The sequence below is a fragment of the Coffea eugenioides genome, chromosome 3 (genome assembly GCF_003713205.1).
Source record: "Coffea eugenioides isolate CCC68of chromosome 3, Ceug_1.0, whole genome shotgun sequence".
NCBI lineage: Eukaryota > Viridiplantae > Streptophyta > Magnoliopsida > Gentianales > Rubiaceae > Coffea > Coffea eugenioides.
Window position 1 is genome coordinate 11,806,553 of NC_040037.1, and position 27,225 is coordinate 11,833,777.

The 27,225-nt window shown below is 35.8% G+C and overlaps 4 protein-coding genes across 4 annotated transcripts; 3 read left to right on the top strand and 1 right to left on the bottom strand.

Moving 5' to 3' along the window:
- The first annotated feature begins 294 nt into the window (after positions 1 to 294).
- Positions 295 to 4,598, top strand: LOC113766038 (putative disease resistance protein RGA3). The gene is made up of 3 exons (XM_027310267.1): positions 295 to 3,986; positions 4,238 to 4,285; positions 4,502 to 4,598. The coding sequence occupies exons 1-3, from the start codon at positions 295 to 297 to the stop codon at positions 4,596 to 4,598; spliced, it is 3,837 nt and encodes a 1,278-aa protein (XP_027166068.1).
- Positions 4,599 to 7,911: 3,313 nt separating this feature from the next.
- On the top strand, positions 7,912 to 8,761 carry LOC113766040 (putative disease resistance protein RGA4). Its single transcript, XM_027310268.1, has 2 exons — positions 7,912 to 8,196; positions 8,345 to 8,761. Exons 1-2 carry the CDS (start codon positions 7,912 to 7,914, stop codon positions 8,759 to 8,761), a joined length of 702 nt encoding a protein of 233 aa, XP_027166069.1.
- A 39-nt stretch (positions 8,762 to 8,800) lies between these two features.
- On the top strand, positions 8,801 to 10,530 carry LOC113766041 (putative disease resistance RPP13-like protein 1). The gene is made up of 2 exons (XM_027310269.1): positions 8,801 to 9,908; positions 10,001 to 10,530. The coding sequence occupies exons 1-2, from the start codon at positions 8,801 to 8,803 to the stop codon at positions 10,528 to 10,530; spliced, it is 1,638 nt and encodes a 545-aa protein (XP_027166070.1).
- A 7,155-nt stretch (positions 10,531 to 17,685) lies between these two features.
- Positions 17,686 to 21,676, bottom strand: LOC113764655 (receptor-like kinase TMK4). The gene is made up of 2 exons (XM_027308624.1): positions 19,380 to 21,676; positions 17,686 to 18,586 (listed from the first exon to the last, which is right to left on the bottom strand). Exons 1-2 carry the CDS (start codon positions 21,565 to 21,567, stop codon positions 18,072 to 18,074), a joined length of 2,703 nt encoding a protein of 900 aa, XP_027164425.1. The 5' UTR covers positions 21,568 to 21,676; the 3' UTR covers positions 17,686 to 18,071.
- Positions 21,677 to 27,225: the final 5,549 nt, after the last annotated feature.

Here is a 27,225-nt window from a genome sequence, read left to right on the forward strand (position 1 = left end):
AGTAGGACAAAGTTCTGACGAAAGTTCAAGCATAATTTGTTGCCATAATGAGGGAAGGAATAAAGCGAAAAGGTAAATTAGGAGCAGAAAGCATCCAATTGCTGTTTAATTAATTGATCAACTAAAGAACTATTAAGTTATTGCCCACTTTGATTTTCTTCTTTTTCGTCAAGAAGATGCTTTTGATGCTTAAACAAGCAAAGAAACACTTCAAATCTATATTGTCATCCTCTAGTATTTCTACTATCTGTTGAATCATATTTGCTGTGAAAATTAAATTTGTTAAGAAGGAAAATGGCTGACGCTCTTATTGGTGCTACCATTCAGATTATTCTGCAGAAGATGCTCCCCCTCGCCGCAGATGGGATTGGGATGGCTTTTGGACTCAAGGAGGATTTGAAGAACTTGAGAGAATCTGCTGCAATGATCCGAGCGGTCATAGCTGATGCAGAGGAAAAGCAAGGACACGATCAGGCTGTGAAACTGTGGTTGAAGAGGCTTGAAGGAGTGGCTTTTGATGCTGATAATGTGTTGGATGAGCTGAACTATGAATTTATTCGGAAACAACTGCAGGAAAAGGTGTGCTTCTTTTCATTCTTTTGTGATACTGCTTTGCATTGGAGAATGGCTTCTAAGGTTAAGAATGTTAACCAGAAGTTGAAAATTATCAACCAAGAAGCTATTGACTTTGGACTCAGGTCCCAGCTGATGGGAGGTGGTGCAAATATAGCTCCCCTTCCTCTCCCTGCTATAAGTCGGGAGACTGACTCTATAATTCGTCAAATTGTTGTTGGAAGATCCAATGATGCATCAAACCTAGTGGAGACATTGTTGAGCTCTTCTGCAAAAGTTGTTTCTGTTATTCCCATATCTGGCATGGGGGGGTTGGGGAAAACAACTTTGGCTCAGTTAGCATACAATGATCCAGGAATTGATGGACATTTTGATACTAAGATTTGGATTTGTGTCTCTGAGAAATTTGAAGTTACTAGGCTTTTTAAACTGGTTTTAGAATCATTGACAAAGAGAAAAGTTAAAACTGAAAGCAGGGATGTTATAGTTCAGGATGTTCGGAAAGAACTTAAATGGAAGAGATATCTTATTGTGCTTGATGACATGTGGGATGAGAGATCTCAACTCTGGGACGACTTTTTTCAATGTTTGGTGGGAATTACCAACACACAAGGAAACTGGATTCTTGTAACAACGCGTAAGCTAAATGTGGCATCAATCGTGGCTACACATCCTACCTATAGATTGGAAATATTATCGGATGATGATTGCTGGTCAATACTGATAGAAAAAGCATTTGGAGGTGGAGAAGTACCAAAAGAATTGGAAGAAGTAAGAACTGAAATCACGAAAAGATGTCAAGGTCTACCTCTGGCTGCAAATGTAATTGGAGGTTTGTTACGTATCAAAAGAAAAGAAGAGTGGCTCCCAATCATAGAGAGCGGGCTTTTGCACTTAAGTGAGAATGAAAATACTGTCATGCAACTACTAAAGTTGAGCTTCGATCATTTACCAACTGCATCCATCAAGAAGTGTTTTGCATACTGCTCGATTCTTGACAAAGATTTTCTTGTAAACAAGCAACATCTAATCCAACTCTGGATGGCAGAAGGTTTTCTTCAAGCAAGTCATAATGAGTTATTAGAGGACATAGGCAACAACCATTACCACATCCTGTTAGAGAGTTCATTGTTGCAAGAAGTAAGGATGTATGACCCCTATCTTGATGTGAATGCCAGATATGCCAAAATGCATGACTTCGTGTATGATCTTGCACGATCATTGTCAGGATCTGACAGCATAAGGGGTGAGAACTGCCAATCCAGATATCTAGTATTGCATTCATTTGGAGAAGAAACACAGATGAAGTTGAATGACATATCAACATCAGTTAGTTCATTAATTTTGCTTGAGAGTCACATATCAGGCGACATTTTATCAAACTTTAGGTACTTGCATGTGCTGAAGTTGTCTTGGGTGACTAGTGAGGTGCTGCCAAGCTCAATCGGCAAGCTGATCCATTTACGATTTCTTGACCTTTCATACTCTAGAATAGAAGCTCTGCCTGAGTCCATTTGCAAGCTTTATAATTTGCAAACACTTACATTTGATGAATATCCTGACAAGAGAACTCTTAAGCAGCTTCCAAAAGGGATGAGAAAGTTGGTTAATTTGAGACATCTCCACTTTTTTGCTTCTGATGGTCAATTCCAAATGCCAAAAGGGATGAGGCAGTTAACCTGCCTTCAAACTCTACAGTTCTTCAATGTAGGAAAAGACAATGGCCGTACACTTGAGGAGCTGGCATGCTTAAAAAACCTCCGAGGCCGCCTTCAGATTCGTAATCTAGAACTGGTAAATGGTAAAGAGGGAGCTCTGCAGGCAGATTTACTGCAAAAGCCAAAAATGCGTCACTTGGGATTTGAATGGTGTAGTGTTAATGCAGAAGGTGGTTATGATGATGAACATGTCTTGAAAGGCCTCCAGCCCCATCCAAATTTGCAAAGTTTACACATTAGTAACTACAATGGTGGGAAATTTCCACGTTGGTTAATGAACATGGCAATATACATGAAGACTACAGACGGATCATCAATAACAAGACTCGACAAATTGGTAAAGCTGAGATTAATAAACTGCAAACTATGCACAGAAGTCCCTGCCCTTGGACAGTTGCCATCTCTTCAAGTTCTTGAGTTGAATGGATTAGAGAACTTAAGATGCATTGGAACTTCATTCTATTGCATTGCTGATGATTCCAGTGGATCAAGCAGCAACAGAAGCAGTAGTCAAGGGTCAAGCAAATTGTTTCCAGCTCTTAAAACTCTTGAGTTAGCAAATATGCCAAATCTAGTACAATGGAGGGGAGCAGAAGCTACATCCAGAGGAGGTGGTGATGAAGGGCTAGAAGTGTTCTTTCCTAGCCTTGAAGATTTGATGATTATGATGTGCCCCAAACTGACCACAGCTCCAGGTAATTTTCCAAGCCTGAAGAGATTGAAAATCGAGAGGATGGACCAGCTTTTGCCAGTAAAACAGATTTGCAGCAACGCAACCATTCTCACAGACCTCTGGATCAAAGGAATGCCGGAGCTTACTTGCATTCAAGACGTGCTCAACAAACAGGACTTAGCATGGCTAAGATTGGAAGAGTGTCCCTATTTAAATGACATACATGGCTGTGGAACTTCTCTTAGAGAATTAAGGATCATGAACTGCGAGAATCTAAGGGAGTTGCCGGAGAATCTACATCAACTACAGGCTCTACAAACACTTTGTATTATGCAGTGCCCAAATATCAAGTCAATCGCGATTCCTTCAGGAGAGCATGGCCTCACATCCCTCCAAGAACTGAGATTTGTTGATTGCAGTGGGCTGAATAGTCTGCCAGCTGAAATGCTACACTCTCGTACATCTCTTTGTACTCTGGTTGTGAGAAGATGCCCCAATCTTGTCTCATTTCCAATTGATTTGCAGCAAACACCTTCTCTAGTGGTCCTAGTGCTATCCGGTTGTCCCAAATTGACCACTATACCGGAAGGACTCGGTCGCTTTTCTTGCTTAAGAGTGCTGTTTATTGGTCCATTCCCAGATTCAAGCCAGGAATTCGAATTGTTATCAGCCGTGGCTTCCTCATCTGTCCGCACTCTTGCAATAGTTGGATGGCCTCATTCAAATTCTCTGCCAGAAGAGCTTCAGTACCTGACTAACATTACAAAATTAAGTATACTCAACTTTGGATCAGTAGAAGCTTTACCTGATTGGTTGGGAAACCTTGGCTCTCTAGAAAGACTACACCTGATTGATTGTGAAAAGCTTCAAAATTTGCCTTCTATGGCTGCTATGCGACGTCTCACCAAATTAAGTTTTCTGTCAATTTCGGGTTGTCCTCTGCTACAGGAACTATGCAGCAACTCTGAGCGGTTCAAGATTTCTCATATTCCCACTATATTAATTGATGATGAAGAGTTGATGTAATCCAACTTTGAAGTATTATATTACATCCTGTAAGGTTCCACTCATTTTCTATCACCTGTCTAGTTTAACTTATCTGCTACTGTATCTCTCATTTTCTTTCTCCTTTGAATCTAATGGTTGCAGGTAGTACAATGGATAAAATGATGGAAGAAGGTTGTTATGTTGATCAAATCTCCAGTACGGCCTATCTACTTCCTTTCTAGCTGATAATATCTCTGGTTTTCACTTTCTGGATTTTTCGCTGCAGTAATTCGTATAGGTGGCCAGGGTCTCAAGAAAATGAAGAGACAGAATGGTACGTTTAATTTGTATGCACCCCATCATTTGCAAAGATTCAGCTTGTTCTTCACAACTTTTATCAATTGGTTACAACTTGTTCAATATCACAAATAACGAAGAAGAAGAAGAAGATACTCTACAAAATCTGAAATTTGCCTTGAATTTATTAGGATTACGAGCTGTTGGCCTCCACTAATTAAGCACTGATATGCCTTCTATTGCTGATTATCAGGTTTCAGTTGACAGGATCAAGGCAAGAGGCAAAGGTTGGTCTGCAATGTAGTTATGTTATATGTGGCGGACAAGGAACTGTGGTAGATTTTGATTGATCAAATATGCACATTTAGTCCACAGTTATGTTGGAGTAATATCTTCATTTTGCAATAGTTTGTGAACCTATTTCTTTTGTGAATCAAGTTAGGAAACTGTATTAGCTACTGCATTGTGTATCGCTAAGTTGTGTTGTTTGTGGTGTAATTGAAGATGTTAGAAGAGATTAATGTTGATTGATGGTCCAAGGTGAAGATGGGTTTTTTTTTTCTTTTTAAGGTGAAGATATTGTAAACTGAAATTAGAACATTGTAAACTAGGTATAATTGAAAACTTACCTAATGCTAAAAAGTTACAAGGTATACTACTTGTATTTTGGGAATTGTATTTTTGTAACATGTGGAGAGTACAAGTTTTATTATTTTCTTACAAATTTGTTTCTGTGTAATCAAAAAAATTGTCTCTCAAAACTTCACTAGATAAACCAATTCCGCTCCACACTAACCAAATAAACTTGGTATCAAATGAAAGATATTTCAGTGAACATTATATTTGTAACCTTGTTGTGAACTTTGAACTATGCTCTAATGGTATTGAAAATCTTTTTTTTTTCTTTTTTTACTGACATTCAATCCATTTATTACTTGTAATTGGACATCAAAAAGTACTCATGCATTTTGTTCTGTCAAAATGGCACATTGTTCTACAGAAAATAGTATTGGAGACTCTCAAGTTGAATCATTGTGCAATTCTGTTAGTTATGTAATTCTTACAATATTTAGAATAAACTTGTATAACTTTCATACAAATGTGGGTTTTTTTATTTTATCTTTTCTTCAATAGAGAAAGGGTGGAACTTGAGAAGCCGGGAAGGAAACTCAAGACCTCTACGTCTTGAGCCCATATAAATGTGAGTTTGTCAACTTATACAACTAAATTCATATAAAAAAAAAAGTATGGTTACACTAAAACGTGCAAGTTTACTTTAAAAATTGTACAATTATATCCACTGTGCAAAAAAATCAACTTGATAGGCCCTTGACCTAGAAAGCAGACACACGTGCATAAGGTTGATTTGATGAAATTTAAACATTGCTGAATTTTAACCCACTTCCACTACATTCGTAATCCATTTGTAGAAAAACATACTGTTACAATTTGATGTATGTGAAATAAAAAGGTGATTAAAAAATATGTTTATGAAAAATGTAAAAATTTTTCTATAAAAAATCACGATCCAAACAAGGCAGTATTCGATTTCTACATCGGAAATGGAAATTTGGAATAGGAATCATGTCCCTTGACCCAAATGGAATTAACAATTTCAAGAATAAAAAAGCTCCGTCTACCAACACCAAGACAGCAATGAAAGTGGCAATTCACAATCTTCTAATTATTGTCTCTCTATTTATTATCCCAATTAGTGTTTATCACGATTAAATTGTAATTGTTGTTTACTTCATGTATTAAAGAGGTCCGACATTTTTATAAGTTAATATTAATTAATTAGTTTAGTTTCTTAAACGTGAATTGAGGTGAACAGATCTAGTGGCATGGATTGGATAATGGAAATGCCCGAGATCTTTATAAATTGGTTTAGTTGATTTATTTTTCTTATTTGGTTTAAGTGAGACTCTAAACCTTATAAGGTAGAAGGTCAAGAGATTGAAATTCGAGCCAATGACTTTAGCATCATCCGATTAATATCCCTACCAATTGAATTAGTCTTACTCACATGTATCTTTATGAATTAGTTAAGTTGGTCATTACTTTCACATGAGACTCATACTGAATAGATCAAATAGACTGAATTTAGACGACTTATAAATTGGTTTAGTTAGTCTTTAGTCTCATACATAACTCGGGTTGAATATATCTGGAAGACAATTCCAACGAGTCAAGAACTATACCCAGAATCCGAGTCATGAGCATGGACGGACCATAATACAAAGCTAACTCTTTTTTTTTGGTAATACAGGGCAAACATTGACCGTTGCTGCCTTTGGATCGAGGGATTTGACCAAGGATTTGAAGTACCTTTGGTTGTTTATATTATTTAGGAGGTATTTAGATTTGTTGATTACAAATTATTCTTGTATTTAAAATATATTTTAATAATTGATATATTATAAACTCGAATACCTATTAAGCAATTCAAACAACTAAAGCAATTTTGATAAATTTTGATCATTCATCAAATTTCTCAATCCAAACAAAAGCATAAAAGAACTTGAAATTCCATCGATCTCGAAACCAATTAACCACATTCATCTATTTCAGTAGTGTAGATTTAATGAAATTATGATATTTTATTTAAACAAAACAAAAAAAAAAGAGCGGATTTGACTCTAATCACCACCAGTGAATATCTTTAGGAACATAGGTTTTTTTACATGGAATATTAAAATTTGCCCACTAATTCAATCCTCATATCGACAGTAAAATTCAAACACATAAGGTAAGAGAAGAGGAACTCGAACAAAGGATTTCTGGATCATCTGATTAATATTCCTCTTAGTTGAATTAGTCTTTATGAAGGTGTATCTTCATTGATTAGTTTAGTTGGTCTTCGTTTTCACACATGACTCGCGTTAAACAGATCAAGTAGACAGGATTTAGAAGACGCAACAATTAAGTTTAGTTAGCCTTTTTTCACTCTCACACGGGATACGAGTTTAATCTCATGAATATAGCCAAATTTTGGACCAAGTAAATCGAAGCACTGTTGTTGTGAAGCCAAGCCCAATAGTACCCACAGTCTGGGTCATGCCTCATGTGTATCGATGGATAATAGTAATGCATGGCTAACTCTGATACCATGATAAAAGAATTTGATATTTTGTCACATTAAATGGGAAAGTTAAGATCTTTGTTAATTGATTTAGTTAGTTTTTAGTCGCAAATGTGAGGTTACTTTTTTTTTTTTCTTTCGCAGTAAGAAAGTTTGAATGAATTTGATCGGATTTTTACAAATTGCTTACTAACCGCAGTTTTCGACAATAAAATTTGAACATATGATTTTTATGGAAGAAGTGGTCGATTTATTAATTGAGCTAACTTGCAATCGCACCAACGCTGGGATTTACTTGTTTAACGTCATGCATGATTTCTTTGTTGAATTTACAAGGCTCCCGTACCGAGGCAAGGAATAAAGTGAGAATCAAATTAAGCAAATTTAGTGGGAGAAAAAAGCACTAAAAAGTGAATAGCTAACATAATTATCTTCTTTTACTTTTTTTACTAAAGATGAATATGTTTTTGATGCTTAAACAAGCAAAGAAGTACTCCGAAACTCTTATTGTCATCCACCACCAATTCCTGCGAGCTCTGCAAACGTATATCCTCTGAAAACTAAATTCTAAATCAAGGAAAATGGCTGACGCTCTTATTGGTGTTACCATTCAGATCATGTTGCAGAAGACACTTTCACTTGCCACAGATGGCATTGGAAGGGCTTTTGGGTTCAAGGAGGAGTTGGAGAGCATGAAGGAATCTCTTGCCATGATTCGAGCAGTGGTAGCTGATGCAGAGGAAACGCAAGGACACGATCAGGCTGTGAATCTGTGGCTGAAGAGGCTTGAAGGAGTGGCTTTTGATGCTGATAATGTGTTGGATGAGCTCAACTATGAATTTATCAGGAGACAACTGAAGGGAAAGGTATGTTTCTTCCGGTCTCTTGTGGTATTACTTTGCGTTGGAGAATGGCTTCTAAGGTTAAGAATGTTAACCTGAAATTGAAAATGATCAATCAAGAAGCTACTGGCTTTGGGCTCCGGTCCCAGATGATCATGGGAGGTGGTGCCAGTTGGCTCCTCTTCCTCTCCCTGCTACTAGTCGGGAGACTGACTCTATCGTTCGTCAAAATGTTTTTGGAAGGGCCAATGATGCATCCAGAATGGTGGAGACATTGTTGAGCTCATCTGAAAAAGTTGTTTCTGTTGTTCCCATAACAGGCATGGGGGGGTTGGGGAAAACAACTTTGGCTCAGTTAGTGTACAATGATCCAAAAATTCGTGGACATTTTGATAAAAAGATGTGGATTTGTGTGTCTGAGAATTTCGAAGTTACTAGGCTATTCAAACTGATCTTGGAATCATTAACAAAGCAGAAAGTTAAAACTCAAAGCAGGGACGTTATAGCTCAAGATATTCGGAAAGAACTAGAAGAAAAGAAATATCTTCTTGTGCTTGATGACATTTGGGATGAGAGATCTCAACTCTAGGATGATTTTTTCCAATCCTTGGTGGGAATTACCAACACAATGGGAAACTGGATCCTTGTCACTACGCGTAAGCTAAAAGTGGCATCGATTGTGGCTACGCATCCTACTTATGGATTGGACATATTATCAGATGATGATTGTTGGTCCATATTCAAAGAAAAAGCATTTGCAGGTGGAGAAGTACCAAAAGAATTGGAAGAGCTAAGAAATAACATCACGAAAAGATGTCAAGGTCTACCTCTGGCTGCATGTGTAATTGGAGGTTTACTACGTATCAAGAGAAAAGAAGGGTGGCTACCAATTATAGAGAGTGGACTTCTGCACTTGAGTCAGAATGAAAATAGTATCATGCAGCTACTTAGGTTGAGCTTTGATCATTTGCCAACTGCATCCGTTAAGAAGTGTTTTGCATACTTATCAAATTTTGAAAAAGATTTTGTTCTGGATAAGCAACTGCTAATCCAACTCTGGATGGCAGAAGGTTTTCTTCAAGCAAGTGATGATGATGAATTAGAGGATATAGGCAACAGCCATTACCACATTTTATTAGAAAGTTCATTGTTGGAAGAAGTAATAGACTATGAAAACTGTTTGGATGTCGATGTCAGATTTGGCAAAATGCATGATTTCGTCTTTGATCTTGCACGATCAGTTTCAAGATCTGACAGCGCAAGGGAGGACCATTACCAGTCCAGGTACCTAGTATTAAATTCATCTGGGGTAGAAGCAGAAGTAAACTTGAACGACAAATTCACGTCAGTAAGTACGTTAGATTGGCTTAAGAGTGTCATGCCTGGTGACATCCTTGCAAAATTTAGGTACTTGCGCATTCTGAGGTTGCTTGCGGTGACTAGTGAGGTGCTACCAAGCTCAATTAGCAAGCTGATTCATTTGAGGTTGCTTGAAATTTCATACTCTAGAATAAGAGCATTGCCAGAGTCCATTTGCAAGCTTTATAATTTGCAAACACTGATAATTCTTGAATCTGGTGACCAGAGAATTGGTATGGAGCTTCCAAAGGGGATGAGAAATTTGATTAACTTAAGACATCTCAGCTTTTTTACTTTTGACAGTGAACTCCAAATGCCTAAAGGGATGGGACAATTGACTTCCCTTCAAACACTACAGTTCTTCAATGTCGGAAAGGGTAAAGGCCGCACAATTGGGGAGCTGGGCTGCTTAAAAAATCTTAGAGGCCGCATTCAGATTCGCAATCTAGAACTGGTAAATGGCAAGAAGGAGCTCAGCAGGCTGATTTACTGAAAAAGCCTTATGTGGATGACTTGGGATTCCAATGGGGTAGTGGAAATCGAGAAGATGACAATGATGAAAATGTGTTGGAAGGCCTCCAACCCCATCCAAATCTGCATAGTTTACGCATTAGAAATTACAATGGTGGCCGATTTCCACAATGGTTAATGAACATGGCAGTATGCATGAATAGCATGGATGCATCATCATCAACAAGACTAAACAAGTTGGTAAAGCTGAGATTAAGATATTGCAAAATGTGCACTGAAGTCCCCGCCCTTGGACTGTTGCCATCTCTTCAATTTCTCGAGTTGAAAGGCTTGGAGAACTTAAAATGCATTGGACCATCATTCTATGGCATTGCCGATGATTACTGTGGATCAAGAAGCAGTAGAGGTAGTGGTGAATGGTCAAGCAATTTGTTTCCGGCTCTTAAAACTCTCAAGCTAGTAAATATGCCAAACCTAATGGAGTGGTTGGGACTTGGGAGTAGAAGCAACACCAACAGGAGATGGTAATGAAGGACTGCGAGTGTCCTTTCCTAGTCTTGAGGACTTGAATATTAAGATGTGCCCCAAATTGACCACAGCTCCAAGTAATTTCCCAATGCTGAAGGGATTGACAATCGAGAAGATGGACCAGCTTTTGCCCATAAAACAGATCTGCAGCAATGCAACCACTCTCAATGACCTCTGGATCAAAGGAATGCCGGAGCTTACTTGTGTTCGAGATGTGCTGACCAAACAGAACTTAGAGTGCCTAACATTGGAGGACTGCCCCAACTTGATTGACATACAGGGCTGCGGAACTTCTCTGAAAAAATTGGAGATTGTCAACTGCGAGAAGCTAAGCGAGCTGCCAGAAGATCTGCATCAGCTACAGGCTTTAGAAATACTAAATGTGATGCAATGTCCAAATATCAAGTCAATTGCAATTCCTTCAGGACAGCAGGGCCTCAAATTCCTCCGAGAATTGGGAATTGTTGATTGCACCGGGTTGAACAGCCTACCAGCTGAAATGTTACACTCTCGTACATCTCTTAATCGTCTGGCGGTGAAGAGGTGCTCCAACTTTGAGTCATTTCCAATTGATTTGCAACAAACACCGTCTCTGGTGACGTTAGTCTTATCTTTTTGTCCCAAACTGACCACTATACCCAAAGGACTTAGTCCCTTATCTTGCTTGAGGGTGTTGAGTATAGGTCCCTTCCCAGACTTGAGGCTGGAAGCTGAATTGTTATCGGCACTGGCTTCCTCATCTGTCCGAGCCCTCACAATTGTTGGATGGCCTCATTCAAACTCGCTGCCAGAACAGCATCAGTACCTGACTGCCATTACACTACTGAGAATTGCTAAGTTTGGATCAGTTGAAACTTTACCTGACTGGTTGGGAAACCTTGGCTCTCTAGAAAGACTACACCTGATTGATTGTGAAAAGCTTCGGTATCTGCCTCCTATGGCAGCTATGCGACGTCTCACCAAACTAAGGTTTCTGTCGATTGCTGATTGTCCTTTGTTACAAGAAAGTTGCTCCAAGTCTGAGCGGTTGAAGATATCTCACATTCCCACCATACTGATTGATGATGAAAGAGTTGATCTAACTCAACTTTGAAGTTCACTACATCCTGTAAGATTCCAATTTCCATATCACCTGTTAAAATATCTGCATTTCACCTTTCATTTTCTTTCTCATTTGAATATCATCAACGCAGATGGTAGATTGGATAAAGTTCTGGGGATACAGGTTCTCATGGTGATCAAATGATTCCAGTATGGCCTAGGTACCTTCTTCCTAGTTGATTGCCTGATAACAATTACCATTTTCTGCTTCTTGCATTTTCTTTACCATGTACTGCAAACCTTGTAACCACAATTGGTTATTGTTCTTATAGGTGGCCAGGGTCTCAAGAAATTGAAAGAGACAGAATGGTATGTTCAATTTGTTAGCATCCAAGCATGAGGAAAGAATTCGTTTGTTGAATTGGTTACATGAATTTGTTTGTTTTCACAAATAACAAAGAAAGTAGATGGGCTACAGAAACATCTGAAATCTTGAATTTATTAGGATTCTGAGCTGTTGGCCTTTCTTTAAGTAGTAGGACTATGTTTTGTGACAACTGATTTTCAGGGTATGATTGATAGGATGAAGGCAACGAGCAAAGGTTGGGCTGCAAAGGTTTATGTTATATGTGGTGGAAGAGTTTAAGTGATCAAATCTGCACTTGTGCCAGTCCACAGTTGGAGGAATGTCTTCATTTTGCAAAAAAAAAAAATTGTGAGTCTAGTTAGGAAACTGCACTTGCTACTGCAGTGTAATTATCAGTTTTGTTGGACAAATAGTCACTTGAGTCTTTCTTGTGGTTTTTAGTGTAATTGAAGACTTTAGAACAAATTAATGTTTTTTCATGGTGCAATGTGAAGATAACCAAAGAAAACATATAACTGAGCTTGGAATGACTCTTTTTTTTTTTTTTTGGTCAACAGGTGTGTGGGTGATTTTGTTCTAAATCATGAATATTTTTGTGCTATTTTTTGCTGTGAAATCATGTAGCTTTTTATTTTCATTTCGATTTGCTAAATTGTGGAGTTGTATCAAGTTGAGTATATGGAAATTGCCCCATTGCAAAGTTCATGAAACAGCTTCCAATTTTTCCCTTCCAACAACAAATAAATGGACCTTGAAATTCTTAAAATTATGCACGTACCATAAAAAGTCATAAAATTTTCAGATTGCCCCTCGTGCAATATTGTGAAAAAATTTGGATATTTATCTGAACATTGAAATTCATCACATGAAATAAACAGGATTAACTACTTAACAATATAATAAAATTTTTATAATAGATTTATAACTCTTTTAATTGAACTTTTGGAATAGAATTCTATTTTATAAGTGTGTATTTACCCTATGAGCTTATTATGTATCATAGAGGGGTAGCTAAGAAAAACACATAAAAGAAATTACACTTTGTTTTCCCTTTAGAATGATTTTTTTTTTCTAGTAGAAGAAGGATGAGATTTAAGAAGTAAGGAGGGAGCAGAGAACGTGCTAAATATCGTAGTTGAACAATGTCGCACATTGTTTTGCTAAATATGCTTGTTCTATTTCTAATGGTTGTATATGGTGGGACTTTCCAGATTTTATTGTTATCGCACTTGCTACAGACATTATCTCAGATTAATAATATTTTTGACACTTCCTATCAAAAAAAAAAAAAAAAAGGAGGGAGCAGAGTGCACAACACTGATTGTTTGTTAGTATTAGAAATATAGTCAAATAAAAAGCAAAAAAAAAAAAAAAAAAAATCTTGGCAGACATCCCATCCTATTATTAAGCAGTTTTCATGTAGTTTGATTATTTTATTAGGTACTAACTTAACTAACCCCTTGAATCAAGGCAGTTCTCATGGAGGACTTTGCTGATTTAGCAAAAAGTTTGCAATGGCAATGATCAGCATTTTTCTTTATGGTGATCAGGTTACCTCATCATCTTCATTCTCACTGAATAATGAAGATTTTGGTTACAAGATATTCCCCAACTGCCCCACATGTTAATCAACTGATATGATTAAGCAAGTATCAATTAACAATTTTGTGAGCTGGAGTCAAATCCAAAAGTACTGGCTTGATCTAGTTATATATGTAAAGCTATTCATAAAAAATATTCAGAGAGAATATAAGAATTTAGAATTACAATAAAAGCTGTGAAACTAAAAGTTGGCTGAAAACATAAATAAGTTGAAAATAAAACGAAATTAATGCGATGGCATAAAATAATTTTTATATAGTTCAAGTAAAATTATAATGGAGAGGTTATACACGGCTTTAATCTGGAGATATTCTAAATTTATTCACTCATTTTCACTACAAATTATTGGTTTTCTTTTTATATTTTGTAAACAAAGCAACTGATTGAAGGTGTAGTTGATGGTAAGTCTGCAACCATATTAATTTGTAGAAAGAATGTGATTAAATCTTAATTAGAATATTAGGCTCTGGCTTAACATGATTCTCGATGTAATTAAAAGATTTCATTATTTGACCACCAATCCCTTCAAAATTGTGACAGTGAAAAACTTGAAAAATTTATGACAAACTACGGATAACAAGAAAAGATAATGAAGATATATTTTTAAGGAATAGTTGTGAAACATATTTCTAAATTCTCATGCAAAAGTAAATTATTTGAACAGAATAAAAATACAATAAACCTTTACCCAAAAAATGTAAAATGAAAAATAAAAGGTCATTTTAGGCCGTTCTGAGTTAATTGGTATTACGTTCACATTTGATTGACCAAACTTTTTGGTTATTTTTTACTTCAAAGTAAATTGGACTCATAAACGGACCAAGAAGTTGTTATCGGTTGGAAAATAATAATAATAATAAACGGACCAAGTTAGGCGTTGAAAACGGTGAAAACTTGTTTGCCTTGTTTCCCGGTAAACATAGAGTAGTTGTTGGGGAATGGAAATAATACATGTTAGCATATCAGCTGCCCAAAGCATGTCCAATCATAACTTTTTAGTTGGTATAAGTTGACAAGTAATTTTCCAATTTCAATTGCAGTCTTGATATAAGAATTATATATATGTATATATATATATATATATATATATATGTATGTACACACTAAAAGTTCAAAATAAGTATTGAAAAGGTCAAACTAAGGACTATTTGTTAGTGATAAATTGCTTAAATAGCAATTTCTTTTTCTATTCAGGATTCGAATCTTGCACCTGACAATTGGGGTGAAAAGGTGTAGCGAGGAAGGTTAAAAAAAAAAAAGGCACAGCCTAATTAGCAAGAAAGTTACAAAAGTATATGTGCATAACCCAAGAAAAAGTAGAGTAGAGAACATCAAAAGATTCAAAGCTGTCTTGACTTCCCAGTAGGCAGAGGTATATGCACAGTCAAGCCCCTCTTTCTAGCAATAGATTGAACAGATTTTGCCCCAAAAAGATGTGTAATGCCAAGAACATAAAAGAAATGTGCTTCTTAGATTTCACCCTTTTTCTATTAGGAAAAAAAATTAAAAAAAAAATAAATGAATAACTAAAAGACATGAGCTAGTTTTATGTATTTTCATGTGTACTTTGGACTGCACATTACTTCAGATCGCCTCTTCAAACATAATTTTTCCCATTAAATAACTAAGTTGGTTAGTAAAATGTTTAAATGTCAATAGTATTATGGTTATGGAGCTCAATAGTAGCTTATTATAATAATATTTGTCCATCCATAACTTAAGGGACCTGAAGTAAATTGCAAGAAATTTAATACCAACCATATTAAAGGAACAACAAAAATTAATAAGTTTTTTGAGAAAAAAAAGAAAAGAAAAACAATTGATGCCCTCCATAAATGCAAAGACAAACAAATGTAATACTACTACAACAATAACAACTAAGAGAGTAATCAAATCTCGTTATTGATGTGAGAGAATCCGCTGTTCATGTAAGAGTTATGTTAGTAAGCGAACTATAAGAATTTCTATAAGCAATGTATGATTCCCGAGACATGTATAATCAGCAAAGTCAAGTTATCTTGAATTTTTCACTAAATCCATCAGTTTCTGAGAATTATGGGACTTCCAATTCTTTAAAGAGAAGAATGGTATTTTAAAAAGCAATATTTGTGATCGACTTTATGCACAATAATAATGAATATGTTCTGACTAATAAAGGTAATCTGGAATCTTGAATTTAGAGTTCAATTAATTAAATTTTAATTTTCAAGTAAAATTACGAATATTTGAATATACATATAGCATAAATACGAAAACAACTGTTTGGACCTTTTTCTTTTCTCTTTTATCTATAGATCCAAGAAAGACACTTGAAATGCTATGGTGGCATCAAGATTAAAAAAGCAACCTGATATTCTTTTATAATCGATTATTTTCTTTTCCTTTAATTTCTTTAATCAAACTCAAGAAATTGGTAATTAGCTTCTATCTTCTTTACCACATTAATTTCTAAGTTCCAACGAGGCCCTCCACTCTTGAATAAAAATAAATGTTTTGACAAATCTATTACTTCAAAAATTTGCTTTCTTATACCCACACTTAGTAGTACCCTAGTAGGGCCTTCAAAGTTCCAAAACTATCCAGTCAACTATTGAATCTGATACAAAGAAAACAACACTTCCTACTTCTCTACTTAAACATGATTTTATCTCCCATTTGCCTGCTAATCTTGAGCCAATCCCAGTGCTTGAGAAGATAAATTGATAACATCAATTGCCAACACATGGCCATGCCAGCATAAATTGCCTTTTCAGGAAACAATACATTAGTATTGAACAGCATTATTAATTCAACCTAAATCCTTGTCAAGTTCCTTTCGAGATATTATAATCATAGTACTAACTTTGGGTTGGAAGTTACTTCCCCACAACATCTTGACCCCAGACCGTCCAAAAAGATTGAGATTGAGAAAGAAGAGGTCCCACAAACGTGCAACCACAAAAAACACAAGTCATCTTCTATAGATGGTGTCCCTTTCCAATCTTCCTCAATATGCGCCTTTATATTTGCACTATCTCGTCCCATGTGAGGTATGACTGAAGTTCACCTTCTAATTAATCCACCAAATCGAATGTTAAAAACATCATCAAATTGAGCAAAATAAATGATGAAATACCAACCAATCAATCCAATGATGGGTCTTTTTTTTTTTTTAAATCTTATTCTATTATAGGGAGGGATCTTGGAGAAGGGAACGACAGGAGAAGGGGCGTCTCCTTTTTTTAATTTTTTTATTTTCTACCACGGTATTTTGGGCTTTGCTCTGACTAATTCGTTGGTCGACCCGGGTCGTACATCTGGCTGTGGTGGATGAGTCTCCCAACAAGGGTGGCTGCGTACGCAAAGTTTCGAATCCGAGACCTGCTTAAGCGGAACCAAACTGCTTATCACTTGGCCCAACCCCGGTTGGTATCTCCTGTTATTGTTCCTGCGGTGTGCCTGCTTGCCATTGTTCCTTGGCCAAAATTGATGTTAGCAGCAGGATTCAAATCTTGACCAACACCCTAGAAAGGAACTTAAATTCCCTTAGTAGCCGACCTTATTTTAGATACAAAGAGGATTATATTTGTTCTTTGTATATCCCAATTTGACTTGTTCAAAAAATCTGCTAAATATTGTGTACCAAATTTTTTGAAGTTCGACTCATTAAAAAAATTGCTATGTATTTTTAGAACAAGAATCAAGAAATCGGTCATGTGCCCTACAAGAAAATTATGCTTCTTCATGCAACTTGGCCAACTTTGATCCAGCAAATTTATTGAGTTGGGAAGGTAATTTTTGGCCCACAATAATTATTATATTTTGCTGGCGGAATCCAGTCCTCGTTGTCCATATGTTGTGCTGTCCTGAAAGTGGAAGCCATCACATTTTTTTCTGCTAGAAAGAAATAGTACGACAAGTAAATTTGGAGAGAAAATACCATCACCAGAAAGGTTTAAATCATGTTGCTAATGCTATCTACGGATCTTACTTTATTCACATTGCTGTGTCTTTATTTCTTTGAATAATGTCAAGTTGCAACAGTGCAGAATCCGAGGCACCGGGCCATCCAGACAAACATTAGAATTCTCCTTGAACAGAAAGATTATTGATTTGAACAATGAAGATGGAGAATTGACCAAGAAAGTAACTTAAAACAGTAGAGCTTAGTAAATTTACATTGGAATTTAAGTAAAAGAATTTGATACAATTTGTCTACTCTTTCTCTTTCTTCCCTCCTATTCCCTTTCTTACATAAAACCGTCTCACAAGAAGCTCAACAATTTCATACTTATAAAGTTCAAGAAATCAAAGAACCACGACGTCAACTATAGCAGTTTTTTTCTTACAATTGGATCATTAGCATAAAACATCCCTATAAAGAGATACAAATCTAAGAGGAAAAAAATAAACAAATGGAATGAATGCGACCTTGAATGGGGGCTGGTAAAAGACTCAACCGTGTGGACCTCAATGACTTTTTCTCCCTCCTATGATGAAGCATGGCCTCCTTTGCTTATAATAATCAAATGCTCTGATCTTCCTTTAAGGGTTATCTGCAATCAGTTGAACTGAAAGTATCTGCAAATCCTAAAGGTTTGGAGGGAATGCTTGACTGTGATTGACTATATGAGACGTCATCAAACATTCTTGAAGTACCTTCATCTGCTTGCCATCTTTGAAGGGCTTGAGGAAGGCTCATATGGAGGTCAATGCCATAGCTTTCTTCTTCGTCGTTCTTAGCAGGTTTCCATTGTTCAACAAGAGGTCCAAGGACATTCACAGCGTGTCCCATGTCGGGTCTCTGATGTGGTTCACGGGCAGTGCAATGTCCAGCCAACTCGGCCACTTTGCAAATGCTTTCATAAGTCTCATCATCAGGACCAAGAGTTGAGTCTATAGCCTTCCGGATGTTGTCTTTGTTGATTAGGACCCTGCGGAACCATGTTACCAGATGAGACCGCTCATCAGACATGGTCTCGTCTAGTGCTTTTCTGCCAGTGATGATTTCCATGAGAACGACTCCAAATGCATAGACATCTACTTTTGTTGTCACTCGTCCAGTAGCTGTTGAAAGAAAAAGGAAAGTTTTTACAATGCATCCAACCAAATAATTAACAGCCACATTAGGAAACGAAAATAGAAAAAAATTTGCGTCTATGTGGTGCAAATGTATCATGCGTACTTGCAAATCCAAGGCCATATTACAACAGATGACATTTCGAAAAGCAAATAGGGTTGAGCTTCAAGGAGACATATCTGATAACTAAGAAACTCAATTGAACTGTTATGTTTTGATTCATCTCATCAGAGATTGGTAGGTCACAAAAAAATACCGACAATCCAAAAATGGCACAGCAATGTTAATTAATTTACCATACATTTTTAATAGCTTGCTAATTATGTCTATGTAATATTTACTACCCCACCGAGATTTTCAATCACATTATTTTTACCTTTTTCGACAAACATAAATTATTGTAGCACTTATTTTCTAGCATTATTACTTCGTAAGCCCAACATGATCAGCTTCAAAATTAGACATGTCCACAGACAACCCCGGTAACAGATTTGGAGATCTAAATTACAATTGCAAGTCTACTATCTTTATTCATCTCCCACGTCCAAATTACATATGTTATAATGGCATATGCCACATCAAAAGATAAACTCAAGTCCATGTTCTAGTGTTCTTGAAGGATAACTGGTGCTAGATGCGGTAAACTTGTAAATTCTAGATCAAATGAGAGAACCAATTAAGTGACGAGCACAATCTGACATGAACGATAGTTGCAAAATATGCAGTTTTACTAACCAGTTCTATGGTACAGAAAATATAAGGAAATGAGGCAATACGTACCAGCATACTCAGGAGCTAGGTATCCAAATGTTCCAGCCAACCTAGTCTCAACAGAGTAATTCCCGGTTGGTGCATTTCTGACTAAACCAAAATCTGCAACTTTGGCTCTCATGTCATCCCCGAGAAGTATGTTAGAAGGTTTCAAATCTCTATGAATAAAACTTTGTTGTGCCAAGCTGTGGAGATACTCAACGCCTCTTCCTACATCTAGTGCAATTGTCACCCTCTGCTTCCAAGTAAGAGGTGGATAGCCAAGCTCTTGCCATTCAAACAAATGCTGGGCTAAAGTTCCCTGTGGCATATACTCGTAAACCAAGAGCCTCTCACTGCCATTAGTACAATAACCTAAAAGAGCAACCAAATGCCTGTGCCTAACTTTGGTAAGTACAGCGATTTCTGATTGGAACTCATTCATTCCTTTTGTACCCATTGCTCCAGATTCCATTCTCTTCACAGCAATCTTGGTCCCATCATGCAATTCCCCCTTATAAACAACTCCAAATCCTCCCTTGCCCAAAACATTATCTTCACTAAAATTGTTCGTCACCTGACGAAGTACTTGGATTGGAATTGAAACATTTCCACCTTCAAAAATAGGGATCTCGGTGTGATCACTGCTGCTCTGGCTCTGTATTTCACTTGGGACTCCACCGTACCCATTCAAACCACCAACTACATTTGGCTTACTCATTTCCGACCCTTTCTCAGAGCCTGCAACTCTCCCAAAACTCTTAACACGTTTCTTGGCATAACATTTGTAAGACACAAACAAAAGAACTCCAACAAAAACAATAACCGCAACAACCACTCCGGCAATCATACCAGCCGAAACTGATGATCCTTTCGAACTCCCACTCCCTGATGGACTTCCACCAGAAGCACCAGAACTTGGTGCACCCCCTGGTGTTCCACCACCACTTCCACTACCACCAGCAGTTTGATTTTTCTCCAATAACAAATTACCGGTATACACAAATTTCACAGTAGATGGAAAAACGGGTCTAGGACCAGCTAAATTATTATTGGAAACATCAATAGTTTGAAGCTGAGGTAAAGTAGTCAATACTTCTGGAACAGTACCATTAAGATTATTATCATTCAAATACAAGTTCCTCAAAGAAGTCAAATTTGCGAAAGCCGGGGAAATAATACCTGACAAATGCTGCTTCCCAAGACTGACCATGGTCACATTTTTCCCCTGTGGATCACAAGTGACAAATGACCAATGATCACAAGAATTATTCCCTTGCCAAGACTGAGCCAGCAACATTGGATACCCAAAACCTCCAGCAACAGCAAGAAGAGCTGTAACTTGCGGATCACATGGCCCGGGAGTCGTCCCACAGAAGCTATTAGTACTCCCCAGTTTCACGTCAACTCCATCGCGAAACTGAGGCACAGGCCCCTGCAATTTGTTGTTAGACAAAGTTATATTCGCCAGTTTTGGCAAATTCATCAGCGAAGGCGGCACAACCCCAGTTAACTGGTTGTCCCTCAGCTGCAAATCGAAAAGATTTGTACATTTTGACAAGTCTGGGATCGGCCCAGTAAAGGCATTGGCATGGAGCCACACTTGATATATCTGTGTCATGGAAGAGAGTACATCAATACCACCTGACAACCCCTGATTGTTCAGCCACAAATTGGTAATCTCAGATCCACCAAAACTGTTGGGCAAACCCCCAGTAATGTTGTTGTAAGACAATCTCAAGCTTTGCAGATTGGGGAAGGAATCAAAGAAATCAGGAATCCGACCAACAATACTCGCATTACTCGCGTAAAATGTTTGAAGATTACTACTACCAGTCAAGTATAACGGAATCTGCCAAGGAGCCAAGTTATAGTTCTCACTGATACTAACAGTTTGCAGGTTTGAACAGCCCAGAAGAAAATCCGAGGGAACCGAGCTGAAAGAATTGAAATCAAGATAAACAGACTCCAAACTGGTCAGGTTTGCGAAAGATGGTAGAGCTCCAGAGAGGGAGTTTTTCTGGAGAGAAAGTGATTGTAGAGACGAAAGTTGACCAAGCTCTGGAGGAAGAGTTCCAGAGAGGGATTGGGAGTCTAAGTTGATGGAGGTGACGAACTTGTTGGTGGAGTCACAGTTGACGTTTGTCCATCTGCAGAATGGCTTTGTGGAGTCCCAGCCTGATGGGTTTGGGGACAGAGCTGCCAGAAGCTTTGACATGACTGCTGCATCATCTGCTTTGGATGGTTGGCAGAGATGGAGGAGCAACAGGAGCAGGAGGAAAAGAGAAATGGTGGGGGTGGGGGTGGCGGTGGTGGTGAGGCGGCGGATAGGCATTTTGGGGTGGTGATATGGGGTGGTTTTGGGGAAGTGGGCAGAAAAATATAGACAGAGAAAAAGGAGTGTTTGGTTTGGTTTCTTGGAGTTGGTGTGAGCTGGTTTTTGGAAGAAAAAGGAAGCAGGAGGTGAAGATGGTGGAGAACATGGCATATTGTTGCTTTATTTCGTATAGTATTCTGGATTTACATTTATTTTATTTAGAAGTGTTTAATTTAAGAAGTGTTTTCAAGTTTGGAAGTTTTTACTTTGTTTTTTTGTTTATTTAAAGCTGATTATTATTGCTGAGTAGATGACATGCACATGACAGCTAGTTGCCTGAGCTATAAGATTTCTGTTGAAGATGTTTTTAGAGGAAAACTTTTGAGCTAAGGGCAGGAAAGGTTGTTTAAACTTTAAAGCAATTGTTGCATAAGGTTGAAGGTTATCTATGGTTAAATTTTAAATCTTACAAAATGTAGAGTTCACATAACATGTTGTACAGGCCCCCACGGACAGCTCGACCGTTACTGGTAAGTCCATCTTTACGGTAAGATTTCGTGTTCGACCTTCACTGTGATAAAATTGTTGGCATCCTTGGGCAGGACTTTGCTAGCCTTAGAGGAAAAAAAAACATAACATATTGTACAAGTATCAATTTCAAGGTTCCAACAATTCCCATCTAGATGCATAACATATGTCTTTATTTACTAATTCTTATCCCTTGTTAATAAATAAAAACACGTGTTATCCATACAGATATATACTGTAAAAAATGAAAAAAATGAAAAAAGAATTCACCGAAAAGGAGCCAAGTTCATACGCCAATGATAAAGAATAATACTTTTACTATGCATTGAAAGTAATTTTCACTGTTGAAAAAGTAATCAAGAACCAATCTTATAATTACTTTCCATAATGAGATTTGGTAACCATTTAAACCAAACGACAAAAAATGCCAAAGAGTGTTACAGAAACTATTCTAGGATTCTTGCGACTGCGCTTAGTCCTAATATTTCTTGTGTAAAACCCTTTGTTAGTGGAGACTGCAGCCTATAAAGGTTTTCCTTGAGAAATCATGCATGTTAAAGTTTTAATACGCATTGTACAAATGTATCATGTTACAATCTTGGTGACCTAATTTTTTTTTTTTTAGTGTTTTTTACCTGGGGACATGAGGATTTATCATTAATTTAGTGTTTTTGACCTCAAGGACATGAGGATTATTACCAAAAAAACACTAAGAAAATTATAATAAAAAGTTTTAATGCATATTGTACAAATGACCATTTTATAATTTTGGTTAACTAACTTTTTGTAACTAGTATTTTGACCTGTAGGACATGAGGGTTTTATATGCTTTACCCAAAAAAAAATTAAAATAACAAACGACATGAGGGTTGTGTGAAAATGGTTGGTTTTAAATCCATATTTCTTGAGTATAGACAAAATTTGTGTGATTTTCAAAATTGGGTTTTACTTAGGATGAGATTTGAAGAAAAATGGGCCGAGTTAGAAATGAACATAGTAGTGTCATTTTGTACTATTTGTTATTTTTTGAGACATATATCATTCAATGGAATATTGGGGTTGCTTAACAAGTTGATTGAATTTCAACATGGTTTTCTATTTTCTTTTTATTGGCATTTTTTGGCTGATCAATGCATGAGGTTGGGATGACAAATTTGTCAATGCAATTGTAAAGATTGTAAAGCAAATAAATGGAAATATTTTAATTTGTTACCTCTTGTAAAACTAATCAGTAAAATTAATTAAGAAAATTCACCTATAAAAAGTGACTGCAAATCAGGACATATATATCTAAATGATTGTCGCAAATGTAAAAATTTCTCAAAATAAAAAATGTGAGTCATTTTTAATTTTATTCTATTATGTAAAGCTGTGTGTCGTATAGCGTATCATTTTTCCTCATAAAAATAGCGCGAACAAATGTAATGAGTAAAAGAAAAAAATTTAGAGAAAAAAATTTTCTTTTCAACCTTCCTTCTTTTGCATCTTTTTTTCTTTAAAAAAGAAGATGAAGAAAATATCATACAAGATTGAACTACTCAATAGAAACTACAAAAACTAGTTTTTTGGCTCTTGATTTTTTGTGGAACAAAATAACCATATATTTCTTTTCTAACACATATTTTGAAGGGTCATTTTGTTTCTGAACAACTTCTAAAAACTGAAGGGCAAAAAACGCCCATAATATAATATCTTGGAGTACTTTGACTGAATGATTTTGGCCTGATCAAACTAGAACATGTAATCATGTGAAAGATGTGAATTCAATCAGTTATTATTTTTTAGAATTTTCTGCTCACTGTGAATCTAAACAACTGGAGAAGAAGAAAGAAACAAATTAATGGCATAAAAAAAAAAAATTTCCAATCATATGGAGAGAGACAGATAGGAAGGGAGATCTCAATCAAATGCAATAATGCAACTACCAACAAGACGAATCGAATTAGTTGAGATCCAACTTTACAATATTATTTTGAGTTTAACTCAATTATTACAAACAAAAAATTACAAAAGCAAAAAATGGTTTTTCCAAGAGGACATCAATTTACCCTACCAAGGTAGTGAAGGGGAGGGAATGAGAGTTGAATCATGGCTTATGATTAGGGAAATCATAACTTCAACTTTAATCACTTGTGCCAATTCTTGATATCCACAGTTCTAAAAAGTTAATTTAAGCTCACTTCTAAGGTAAAATTATCCATTTGTGACGATATCTATACAATAACAAAGGGAGAAAAGTGATAGCTGGATAAATATTTTGTGTCATTTTTTGTATTTTCAATTTTGCCCTTAAAAAATCAATTTTGACGCTAATCATCGAATCATATTTGCTAATATAATCTCCTATAATCTCTTAAATATTGTAACTACTAAATTAATTACAACTATATTAAAGAAAAAATTACTAATGAATTGCAATTTTTCATGAAGAATTTATATAAAATTTAATTTTGTAAAAACAAAATTAATATATGCAAAAAAATCAATAAAATATCTAAACTGCACACATATTGGGTGTGCTCTTAACACTAGTACTAATTACTTGTAGCATTTATTAACATTGCTGGACTTCACTAGAAGCTGCTCAATTCAACACAAAAAATCCAGTTTTACTTATGATTGCTAAAATTTGATTTAGTTCATAAAATTTTGATTCTAAAACATTTCATAGTTCAAAACTTGTTTATACTCAATCTTCTAAATTTCCATCCGGCAAACTTTTTTTTTAACTTTTTAAATATATTTGGAAAGGAATTACTTAGAAAAATATTCTTTTCAATATTTTCTAAATACCTTTTCCCACCACCTTTATATCTTCTAAGCACTTTCTTACGTATCATGTGCTGATATGCATCATATCAGAAAAAAAAATTTGCTGTAGTAAATAAAATAGATTTTTTTTCTAGACAATTTTAAGTCGAAACATTTTGTCCTTTATTTTTAGCTGGTGATTGATCGATTGTAGGCTGACATCAATTTAGAAAATAAATATACTTTGGAGATCCAATAAATAAAAAAATGGTTACGTTAGCTTAGAAACTTTCGTTGCCATGGCGGCACAACAGAGAGCGACGGCGAGACCCGCCGCTGCCGCGTGGTGGCTGTTGCCAGAACGCAAATCCAAAAACGTGTCAGCAAATAAAAATTGTTTTTGAAGGTCAAACATATAATTCAATAGGGTTCTAGAAAATAAAATAAAATAAAACATATGCGGCTAATAGCGTGAATTTAGGACCTAATTAGACGGAGAAAATGCGTTGGTTTTGTTCTTTTCCACTTCCGAAGTATTATGATGTTGCTGTCAACATGTTGTTTTCGTTGTCTTGTCAAAATCATTTTGGAAGTGGCCTACGCATTATATTAAATATGAGTAAATCTTATTAAATACGTTATATACATTGTCCCCTGAATTTATATATACAAGTTGGATTTCAAAATCAAATTTTACATAATTGTCGTTCATCAAATGCTGACAGTGTAGATACTGAAAGATTAATCCATCGAATATTAATGACTTCTAGTCGAGCATATTTTGATTATTATAAGAGGCTTCAAGAAAAATTTAATATGAAAGTGAAAAAAAATGCAATCATTTGAGGTCTTCTTTGTTTGGAGAATAATTACAAATCTTTTATGTACTTTCTTAGACTTTGTGTTCGGCAATATTCTTGAAGCAATTTAATTACATAAAAGTGTTTAAGGCATCATTCAGATACAAACAAAAACATTTTTTCTATTTTATTTTTCTGAATCTTTTTTCTGGTTGGGAGGTTCGTCTAGTTTGTTAGGAACGCATTTTGTTACTGTTCAGTGTGGTTAAAAGAACTAAAAAAGTGCTCCCTCCACCCAATAATTTTGTTCATTTGTCAAGAATTTAATTTTTTAAGAGAGTATGTAATAACTGTGATTAGTCAACGTGGGTTTGAATGAAATTACAATATGGTCCTCAAACATAAATTCTGTAACTAAGAGGGTTGATGGTAATCTTAAAAGTAACCTTGTAATTGGCCAAATATGAAATCTAAGATTATTTGCTAGGGTTAAATACAGTTTACTCCCCTAAACTTAACACCTCGTAACAAGTTGCCCTCTTTAACTTAGTTATATACATTTTGCCCCTTATATTATCTGGTCGAATGTTAATGATAAACTTTCTGTTCAAAATTTTGATAAATGACATCATAGGCCATACATAATTTTTATTAGATAATGGTATACTTTAAGCCAGGATATGGAGTGCTTTATATGGAAAAGATATTGAGTCACATGATATGAAAATTTAAATAATACTGTAGAAGATCACAAAATACCAAAGAGATAAAAAATTATGGTGTAGAATAATTGTTTTTTAAAATTTCCAAAATTTTTGACACAATTTTCCATTACTTCTCTTTGTTCTTTTAGATTGTAAACGAATTGTACTTGGTAGTTTCACTTACTTTGCAGCTCTCACAAGATTTTAATGAGTCAATAAGCTACGAATCAATATTTTCATGCCATATTTGCAGTTTGCTTTATATTTTGTTTGGAGTCTTATATTATTTGAAAAACAAAAAACTCAAGACCCTCTAAACTCTTTTTCCACTACCTTTTTCTTTCTTCAGTTTGTTTTTTATCCCACATAAATCATATAAGAAAAGTGTTAAAGTAAAAAAAAAATTATTCTAAATAATCTTCATTCCAAATTTACTCGTTAATTCGGTGTCATGTAAAATAAGCACTGCTATCATCATTGAGATAAATAATCATAGTGTTTACACTTTTTTGCTAGCTAAAACGTCAAACAAATGGTGCAGTTATTTGGTTGCAATTGTTATATGTATTCACGAATTAGCCAGGAGTATTTTGGTCATGCAAAATATGTCTTTATTATAACCCTATTAAAAAGTTAACCATAAAAGGTAAAGTGTGTATATTTGAATTTCAGGGGACAAAGTGTCACCGGAATCTTTTGTGTTTGGATTGCATTTTCTGTCATTTTTCATGGAAAAATTACTGTAGTGATTTGATATATGTGACGGAAAAAGGTGA